Genomic DNA, 10,587 nt, shown 5'->3' with positions numbered 1-10,587 from the left:
CCCTTCAGCGCCAATGAGCCCAGCAACATGTCATACGTGAAAGAGACAGTGGATAGATTGCTCAAAGGATATGACATTCGCTTGCGGCCGGACTTTGGAGGTAATGCTTCATCTTTTTTTTCAACCTGTAACCCATATCTAGTTCTCCTTTCTTGTCAAAGACAAATGTCAAAAAAAAAAAAAAAAAAAAAAAAAGAAGAAGCAGCATGTCATTTTGGTAAGCGTGCCCTACGCTCTACGCTCTGGCCACACACACACACACACACACACACACACACACACACCACGCCGGAGCCCCAGTCGCAGGTGGATGAACCCCAGGCAGAGCCGACCTTCCGCCGGCCCGACACACCCTCTGCATAGTCACTGCATCACTCGTGTGCCCATACCTGTTTTCCCAGGCTGTCCCCGGCAAGGGGGTGGAGGGCTGTGGGTAGCGGGAGCCCATTCAGAATGTAGTAAGCGCAGGGAAGCCCCCGACCCTCCCCAGCCTGCGGCCACTCTGAGATTATGCCCATAATGTGTCCCACCTCCCCGGTAGGGCCCCCCGTGGACGTCGGGATGAGGATCGATGTCGCCAGCATAGACATGGTCTCCGAAGTGAACATGGTGAGTGGCCTCGCGACTGGCCCGGCAGCCGGGCTTACGCAGATGCGAAACGGACCGGTCCCCGTGCCCTCTGCGTTTCGTTGGCGGTCACCTCGCCCCGGCCCCTGGATCCCGCTCCGCGCGCGCTCCCCACTCTGGCACACGCACACCCTGCCGGCCCTGGTTTGTATTTTCGACACACACACGGGCTACTGCGGTGTTCCGGAGGAAACGTGCTCCGCACTATTTGGGGAAGGACGGTGACTGTGGCGCCGGCAGAGCCGGTGGGGCGGAGTCAGCGGTACTTTCGCTGGGTTTCCTTCGGTGTTGAGAGGCGTAGGGCACCACCTGCCGGCGGCCGGGCGGCCTGCACCAGAGGGTTCCCGCACGGTGGTCCGCGGCCGCCTACTCCGCAGGCACGGTCCCGGCAGCCGGTGAGCCGGACCCACCCACGGCCCGCCACAAAGCACCCAAGCACACAGATGAGGTTTCATAGCGTTCCCTCCCTCTTTCCAGGCTCTAGCACACCGAGTGGCAGGAGCAACAGGCTGAGACAACGGTGTCAAAGTGCTCAAGCCAAATTCTGGGGAGAGGCTTGTATTGTTCCCACGTGAGGGTTGATGAATTTGTCTTGCTGCATCTTGCGAGTTTAAGTTCAAACCGAATGGCTGGAGTTATGCTTTGCTTTGCCTTATAAACCCAAGCATGCCGAAAAAGCCTGATGATCAAAGAGACAGTAGAAAAGGGAGGGGGGAGGAGAGGGCGATAGTAACCTAGGGAGCATAGCGCAATCTTTTCATTGCAAAGATTTCTTTTTCATTTCATTCTTTTATTTCATTTTTCCTCCTGCCTTTCTGAACCTGATCCCAAATGGATTGAAATCATAGCTGTCACTTTCTTTATTGGCGCTTTCCAACCACTGTGGGGTAGCAGTTTTCTAGTTAAGAGTTTCTAACTGTTGCTTCTTGTAAGGCAGGGGGGAAAGCCTGTTGATTTTCTAGAACCAGCCACCCAGGGAACAGCTAGATCTACCTGAGCAAAATGCCATTTTTATTCCACTTGCGAAAAAAAATATTGTGGCAGCAGAAATTTAGACAGCCTGAATAATTTAAAGACTAAAGCCTTTGGGGGTTTTATCACTCTATATTTGTAGAGGCTATTGAATTGTCATTTCATTTCATTATTAGTGAGTCATTTTGTTTTAACACGCTAAGGCTTAAGAATTTTTCTTTCTTTTTTTTAGATATGTCAGGGAAGAAATACATATATTTAAAATATATTGAGTAGGATTAGAATAAAAAGTGTGACTATTAAATTTCTGTATTTTAAAGTTTTACCTTCCCCTGCTTTAAACAGCTTATTTTAAATATTATTTTAAATTAATATCTCCGATGGTTGTATTAGAAAAACAATTTTGAAATATCAATGCACAATGAATATTCTCTGACTTGGAAAAGATTTTTAATAGACTCATTTATAATATTCTCTCACATACATGTCACTACCACAAAGCACCCAAGATGAACTATTGACAAACACTGGGGAATGTAATAACATGGGCACATATACAAATCATACCCAATCCATGCCATTGCGACTGGATAAATTAGGCAGTGAATTAGTTTAAGTTGTTTGTATCATGTAGATAAATGATGATAATAATTTCCTTTTCAGTCATTTATTTTGGCACCTGGTAAGTACCCACACAGATAATTTATAAAATAGGAGAAGATTCAGAAAACTCAAAAGGCAAACAGTGCCTTTGCCAGTGGTCTGCTTTTTAGAGTACTATGCTTTTCAGAATTTTTAAAATGTATAATTCTGTTGACTATATTTACAAACAACTTTTCAGTTTAAAACCAAAGACAAAACCAAAACTGAATCGAATAGGGAAGTTGCTGTTTAACCAAAACAACCACCATAACAAAAAAGCTCTGTATAATCAGTTGTTCAACTGAATTCATACAGAAGCTCAGAAAAAAAATAATTAATTTAATTGCTGTACCACTGGAAATAGCTCTTAATGATGGAATAATATAATCTATTTACTCACCGTACTGTGTGTATATGTACTTGATTTTTTAAAATATTCACCCAACAGATAAACCTTTAAAAAATATATTCTACTAAATTACCCATTACCTTTCCACAATAGTGTTAGAGACATGGTGGGAAAATAGAAACCACTGAACATAGAAAAATAATAAACCTTGATTTACTTATTCTTCCTTGCTTCTCTTTTTAATGAAATCTACCAACAAGACCCACGGTTTATTTTTTCTTCTATCATCTATAACAAAGCATGGGAGAATACATAGATTGGAAATAACTCCAAAAAAATTGGAAACAAAGGAATTTTAGGATTGAGGGTTCTATATAAGCAAAATCTGGATAGTTAACCCTGGTTAAGAGCACTGTCTATGATATGCTTTGATTTTTAGATCATAAAGTAGGGTTGAAATGTCAATGGGAAATAAGACTTATTGCTTTTATATTAAGCATGTTTCAGAACCCTGATAGGCAGTAACTTCTGAGATTATTTAATAGGAAATTTTCAACAAAATTAACAACAAATAAAAATGGACATCAAATATAATAAAAATAGTTTTAAAGAAAATTCAGATTAAAATCCATTGCTAAAACAATGCTCATTTTTATATTTTTATTCATTACCATTATTATCCACCCATTTCCACATCTGGGAAAATCCCATAATTGTACATTACATTAATGGGTTTGAAAACTAGATTCTGTTAATTTTTGTTCTTTTCCTATGCTACGCTAAGTGAAATATAATTCCAGATTGGTTTCTAACATTGTCTGTTTTATTAAAGACTAACGTCACATCAAGAGTATTTTCTGATTCACGTCCTTCAGGATTTAAAATATTTTCCCAAATTTCACAGAGAGAGAGAGCTTTTATAGTCAAGAATCTCTATAATCAATAATTGTTGGTTTTGAGCAGTGAATGGAAAACTGCTGAAGAATAATTCTGACGCAGGGAAAAAAACCATACTTGAGAGCAAGAGTTTTCTTTTCAGGCAATAATATTGTTCATTAAATTAGGAAGGATTTTTCTTTTGGCATCATGGGATGTATTGTGCCTATGATAGTGACTACATACTATTATCTTCTAAACAGTCATCTTAAAAAAACTAGTATGATTTCCATATATTTAAATTAAATTCCTCGAACCTTCTCTCTTAACAATTTCTGCCAAGCTGTATACCTACACACACACACGCACGCACACAAACACACACGCACACACACACACACACGGATGACTGAAGAGGAATAGAAGGCAGTTGGAACAAAAGGAGACAGTAGCCCCCAGAAATTGCCTTAAAATAACCACTAACACCTGCTAATATAAGCCCAATAAAACACAGATAATAGTAAGTAAGTCTTCTCTCAGAGTAGTAGATTGGGGGAACAAGATATTAACTATCTGCAAACAAAAGGTTGAACCCTTGTATTTTAGATTCCAATGACTAGCCGTTCCTTCTTATTAAAGAGGCAGCTCCTGATCATCAAGGAGGAGTTCCAGCCACAGAGCTCTCTGCCTCTGATCTAAAGACGTGATGGTCTGAGTGACCACCCCCAGAAAACTTGACATCTATTGATTCCTAACTCAAAGGAGGTCTCAACCCAAGCTGTTCCCAGGAATGGATAGCTACTGTGTATTCATTGTTTCCTTCCTTTATGATGCATGGATGCCATAGTGAATGCTCTTATAGGCATTAAAATTAACAATAAAAACACCCGCCCCCCAAAAAAATAAAAATTAAAATGAGCCAATTTTCTAAATAATACCCAAAAGAAAAAGAAATTTTATTTACGAAATGTCCACTACTGTTAAATCCCACTGTTATTTTAATATTTGATTCCAGAGGTTTCTGGTATATGCTTCAGTTATGTCTAATTACCATCCTCTTGGTGACACCAAACAATAACCACCTGTCACCACTTTCTCTAAGCCAGTGTTTCCCATTCTTTAATGTGTATCTGAATCACTCTGGGATCTCAAAATGTTAAAATGCAGTTTTTTATTCAGAGGTCTGGGATGGGGTCTGATAGCCTACATTTTTAACAACTCCCAGGTGATGCCGATTGCTGGTATATGGGCAGCACTTTGAGAAGCAAGATTGTAGTACATTATTCTAAGGGCTAGCATTATTAAGAAATGAACCTTTTTTTCTCTTAAATTTCTCTAAGGATGATATTTTTCCAAGGTTTCAAATTAAGTTTCAAGTTAATTTCTAGGTAGTTAAACAGGTAGCTGTGCTCAAAAGGGAAAATTGAGTGTAACAGTTGATGATAAGGCTGATAGGGCTTGACTTAAACTAATAAGCAGTCCTCCTAACTGTGTCAATATTTATGAGTCCACCAGCCTTTAATGATGGCTATGAAAATGTTGCCAAGCCCAGTAATTTGGACAACACTATCCTGCTGCTTTACAATGACTCTTCTTCTTCACAATAAAGAACATTGCAAACTGGGTTTCACCCCACTAGGAGCTTGCAATAGCTTTGTAAAAGAACCTAAACATACTCTTGCTGCTGTCAGTAAATTCTCTGAGGTTATAACAGAATTCCTTTGCAAATAGAGCAAATAGGTCAGTACCATTTAAAGGCATGAACAGATATCAGCAGTTAAAGATATAAATACGTTTTTCTCTTATATGAGTAATCAACCAGGTCTCACTTTTAGGTGCTGGGTTACAATATTGTACCATCTGGAGAAGCTAAGAGAGGAAAAACTTCCCTTTGTCTTTCTGTTTGGAGATAACAGAAAGATCTTTTTATACTCTAAGCCACATCAAAGCAAGCCTATCCAGGTTTTTTAAAGTTTGCAGTCACATTTGAAGGACTGTGTTCTTAGGATTATGTGACCAGACTAGGTATTACAGTGTGTACTATAATGAAAACAGTAACATTTATTGAACACATCCTATGTATAAGGTATGGCTATCAAATGCTTTATATTAGTAGCTCATTTAAGGCTATAGAATTATCATCCCCCATTACAGATGGAGAAACTGAGGTGGAGAGAGGGGGAAACATGTTGAGAGAGATTAAATAACTTGCTCAGAAGTTACAGATCTAGTAAAGGGCAGAAGAAGGATTTGAACCCAGGCAAGCTGCCTGCAAGAGTCTGGCTCCTGGGCTTCCCTGGTGGCGCAGTGGTTGAGAATCTGCCTGCTAATGCAGGGGACACGGGTTCGAGCCCTGGTCTGGGAAGATCCCACATGCCGCGGAGCAACTAGGCCCGTGAGCCACAACTACTGAGCCTGCGCGTCTGGAGCCTGTGCTCTGCAACAAGAGAGGCCACGATAGTGAGAGGCCCGCGCACCGCGATGAAGAGTGGCCCCCGCTTGCCGCAACTAGAGAAAGCCCTAGCACAGAAACGAAGACCCAACATAGCAATCAATCAATCAATCAATCAATAAATCTTTAAAAAAAAAAAAAGAGTCTGGCTCCTATCTATGAGGCAAGTAAAAAAATATTCCTGGCATTTAGCTTTGAGACCTTAAGCGAGTCACTTGACTTCTCCAGGCCTCAGGGTTCTCCTCTGTAAAATGAAGGTAATTGACGCAATTGCTAAACCTCTTTCCAGTTCAAATATCTACCATATAAACTTAGGCTATTAAAGATTTTAGACTCTGTTAAAATCAAGATTCTTCCTCTTCATCGTATTCTCCTGTTAGATTCCATCTTATTCCATTTTGTTCTCCTTTTAGATGTGTCAGTCAACAAGCATTTATTAAATTCCAACTGAGTGCCAACTCCGGTAATCTCCTGGGAACGTTGCGGTAATGATTGTGTGCAATCTGGGGCCCCTTGGATTACCATTTTAATTGGTCATAGCATTATCATCCATTTTTTCCTAAACACATTCCCAAAGACAGCAACAAGAAATGTTGAATCCATGGCCTTTAAAATGAGACTTGAATGATGCCTGGTTTATATTGTATTAAGTGTAGGAGCCAGGACCATATTTGAAGTATTTCCATCTGGTACTGTCCATCGTATTCAAACAGGGAACATTGCTCAACTATTGCCAAACTAATAAATGTTTCAACACTTAATGTGAAACAGAAGGAAACCTTTATTTTCCAAGATCTGGATATCCCAAAGATTTGCCCAACGCACCTAAAATCTTTCCATCAGGTGGTCTGGGAGCAAGGGGTGAAGCCACAGTGTTCATCTCCGCTGACCATCACTTAGTGTCAATTCTGTAAATGTTTGGTGCTTTTTGTCATGGCAGGCCCCCAAAGTCTTGATAGCACCCTCAAAACACACATGAATCTAATCTTGCCTTATTAGGGAAGGTAAAATATTACAAAAGAAAAAAAATGGTATTAAATATTTCCAAATGATTTGAGTTTCAATAACTCAGATGACATTATCACACTTAAGGATAGTAGGAGGATGAATGGTATATGTTTGCTGTTGATTAAATGTTAATACAGTTTCCCCGTGAGCTTTTTCAGCAGAGTGAATCCTATTTTTTGTAATACCAGGATTGAGTTTCTGCATTTTAGAATACTTCTGTTTTCAGAAGATCATGCATTTCATGAAGTCTCTTGACTGATGATTGTTGAAGGAAGTTATAGTCAGTAGCACATAACAATCTATTACTTAGCCCTTGACAGAAATGCTCAAGAAATGGTTTAAAATTAATTCCTATTACTGGTGATAACTTAGTAAAAAAGGCTGGTCAGAAGAAGAATGAAAGATCAATGGGTTTTCTTTAGTGAGCCCAGTATCCCCTTCTTAGAATCTTCATAGTCCTCATTGTTTTTCCACTAATAGTTTTTTTTCTTCTACCCCCCCATTAAGTGCCTAATGTGTTTTCCCTCTTACAGCCCCAATAAAACTGTCATCGTATTGTATATTTAAGATTAAAGGCATTTTCCCAGGAGCTAGTGAATTCACGCTAGTGAATAAAGCAGATAGGGTGTCTATCCTTGTGGGGTTTATAGTCTTTTTTAAAAAAATATTTAAAATCTCTATTCTTGAAGTAAAGTATTTTTTTTCCCTTTTGGAAGATTTTTGAAACATCCATAGTTACCTTGGTCATGGGATGTTTTGGTTCAACATGTACTTACTGAACACTTAGTCTTTTATCGTGCCCTGAACTGGGTGCTAGGGATGGAAAAATGACTAAGACATGTTTCATACCTTCAAATATTGGGTTGGCCAAAAAGTTCGTTAGGGTTTTTGTGTAAGACGTGATGGGAACACCCGAACGAACTTTTTGGCCAGCCCAATATTTTACAGCGTAGAGGAGAATGCAGAAACCAAGTTATTTAAAACAATGTGGTAGTGGCTCTGATAGAGACATATATGTCCAGCGTCCTATGGGAGCATAGAGGAGCAGTTTCTAAGGCATGGTGAAAGGTTAATTCCTAAGGAGGAATAGTAGTGAGCACCATGTGTAGGCTGCAAATGAGAAGAAGAACCTTCCAAGCAAAAGGAAAGGCATCAGCATTGGCAAGTATGCCTGAAAACAGTATGGAGTGTTCTGGGAATTATAAGCCGTTCACTACTGCGAGAACTTAAAGGGCACAGGGAAGATTGTCAAGAAATAAGACAGGATGTTAACAGCAAGATGTAGGACAGTGTTATTGAATGTTCTCACTTGTCTAAAAAGAAGCCTTTCTAGAAACATACATATTTTTTTGTATATGCGCTGACCACTTCTGGAAGAATGTACAAGAAATGAGTAACAGTGGTTGTGTCTTGGAAGTGGAACCAGGACTAAGAGTATGACTTGGAGGGATACTTAACTGTTCTTAATATGCCCTTCTGAATTGTTTGATTTTTTTTTTTTAATAAGTACCTGATTATTTTTTATTTTTATTTATTTATTTATTTATGGCTGTGTTGGGTCTTCGCTTCTGCGCGAGGGCCTCCTCCAGTTGTGGCAAGTGGGGGCCACTCCTCATCGCAGTGCGCGGGCCTCTCACCATCGCGGTCTCTCTTGTTGCGGAGCACAGGCTCCAGACGCGCAGGCTCAGCAGTTGTGGCTCACGGGCCCATTTGCTCCGCGGCATGTGGGATCCTCCCAGACCAGGGCTCGAACCCGTGTCCCTTGCATCGGCAGGCAGACTCTCAACCACTGCGCCACCAGGGAAGCCCGAACTGTTTTTTTAAAAATCTTAAATATTTAAAATTTTCACTTTAAAAAGACACACACACACACACACACACACACACACACACAGCCAGAGACAGAAACAGAGACAGAGAGACAGAAAGAAGAAATGATGCTGGAATGTGTATGCTAAGGAAATGAATCCTAATCCTGAAATACAGGAATCCTGCTACAGGTTTTAACAGGTGCTACGTTTTGCGTTTCAGAGAGATCATTCTGATAGCTGCGTGGAAGATGAAGTAGAGAAGGCTAAAACTGGGGCCAACATTCCTAGTTAAGAAGCATTAGAGGGTATTTCGGAGTCCAGATGAGAGATGATAAATGCCTCAAGGAGAACAGTGGCCTTCAGAATAGAAAAGAAGAGGGGAAAAAAGAGAAATTCAAACAGAGGCAAATCAGAGGGATTTCATGACTGGTTAGATGTTGGAAGTTAGAGAGGCAGTGAGCCTAGGATGCCCTATGGGTTCCATATTGAGTGATGGGCACATATGGCACCATCTGCCCAGGGAGGGAAACAGGAAAAGAAGCACCAACCATCTTGTTCACCGTTGAAGTAGATATGTTTTCAGAATTAAAAAAAAAAAAGTCAGAGCATGTTGTTGCAAGGTACTTGTGGGAACACTGCGGTAGAATATTGGAGGTTGGACCTATCCTGAAAAGACTAATTTCTTGGTGACCCTTCTAGTTCTGTTCACATATAAAGCAGGTTCTACAGGGAGAAGTCCTGGGTGCATAAATGTGGTGGCTGAAATGAACCAGTTAGAGATATGGAGAAAGGGTGCTGACCAAAGACAGAGACTGAAGTGCAGTCAACTTTAATCTGTAGCAACATTGTTCTTTATCTAGGAGGACCTAGACCCTGATAAGATTGAGAACCTACTTTTCAAATTCACCCAGAGAAGTGACTTTTGTACACTGTTTCAGTTGCTTTTATAAAACCATATAGATGGGAAAAAAAGATGTGTGTGGAACCCACTTACACAGCATCTGCTCTCTTCTCCATCACATCCCTAAAATGATTCAGAGTCCTTCTGGAACACTGTGTTTCCATGGGAAATCACATGAAAGCAGTGTGAGTTCTTGTAGAAAGTGTATTTGGCAATGAAATGAGACGGGGTATAATAGACAGCACAAGTGGGACCAACAGAAATGAAGCTTAGCTGCCAGGAAATTCAAAAGTGACTCCCAGGAGCTTTGCAGAAGAGCTGAAACATTTGAATGGCTTGGTGGGGATGATTTTAAACAAGATTTCAACAGAGCCCTATCCCCACAGATGGTCTCCTGGAAAGTGGATACCTATTTTAGCAAAGGCATATTCATAGAGTGTGTCATCAAGTTTAGGGAAAGAAGGCAGAGAAGCAGCTAGAGAAATAGATTCAAACAAAAGAGGGTTCAAACAGAAGGTAGCTGTTAGCAGTCCCTACCACAGCAGAAAAAGAGTATGGGTTAAGGTCCTCTGGATGCAGCAGGAAAGTTAGAGGCCAGATGTCTCTTTCTGGTTGCTGAATGGATTAATCAGGGAAGTTGCTAGGAGTGAATCCTGTTTGAATGAGAAAGTTTATTTGGGATCCTTCCTGAAGGCGGGGGAACAGATTTGTTGAAAACTCAGGGTCCCTGCCTACTCTAACCCTTTGTGACTCATGGGGAGGTTTTTTTCTTCTGATCTATTATTTTCAAGACAATAATATACAATTCTCTAGTCAAGAGAAACTGCTTTGTGGTTTCCATAGAGACAGTTCAATGACATTTATTTGAAATCCTACCTGTGCCTAGAACATTTTCTCATGTCAAAGGCCATCATTTCTCCCTCCTCCCACCTGCAATGTCTTTCCCACC

General features: G+C 40.5%; 1 protein-coding gene across 1 annotated transcript in view; it reads left to right on the top strand.

Annotated features, from left to right (window-relative positions):
* GABRB1 (gamma-aminobutyric acid type A receptor subunit beta1) overlaps window positions 1–10,587 on the top strand; it is a 423,421-nt gene that overhangs the window by 21,985 nt on the left and 390,849 nt on the right. Inside the window, exons 2-3 of the mRNA XM_082462487.1 lie at window positions 9–100; window positions 542–609. Coding sequence (XP_082318613.1) covers window positions 9–100; window positions 542–609 — 160 coding nt within the window. The remainder of the gene's footprint in view (window positions 1–8; window positions 101–541; window positions 610–10,587) is intronic.

The sequence above is a fragment of the Balaenoptera physalus genome, assembly GCF_965194825.1.
Source record: "Balaenoptera physalus genome assembly, chromosome: 5".
NCBI lineage: Eukaryota > Metazoa > Chordata > Mammalia > Artiodactyla > Balaenopteridae > Balaenoptera > Balaenoptera physalus.
This window is presented reverse-complemented; position numbering and strand designations above follow the sequence as displayed.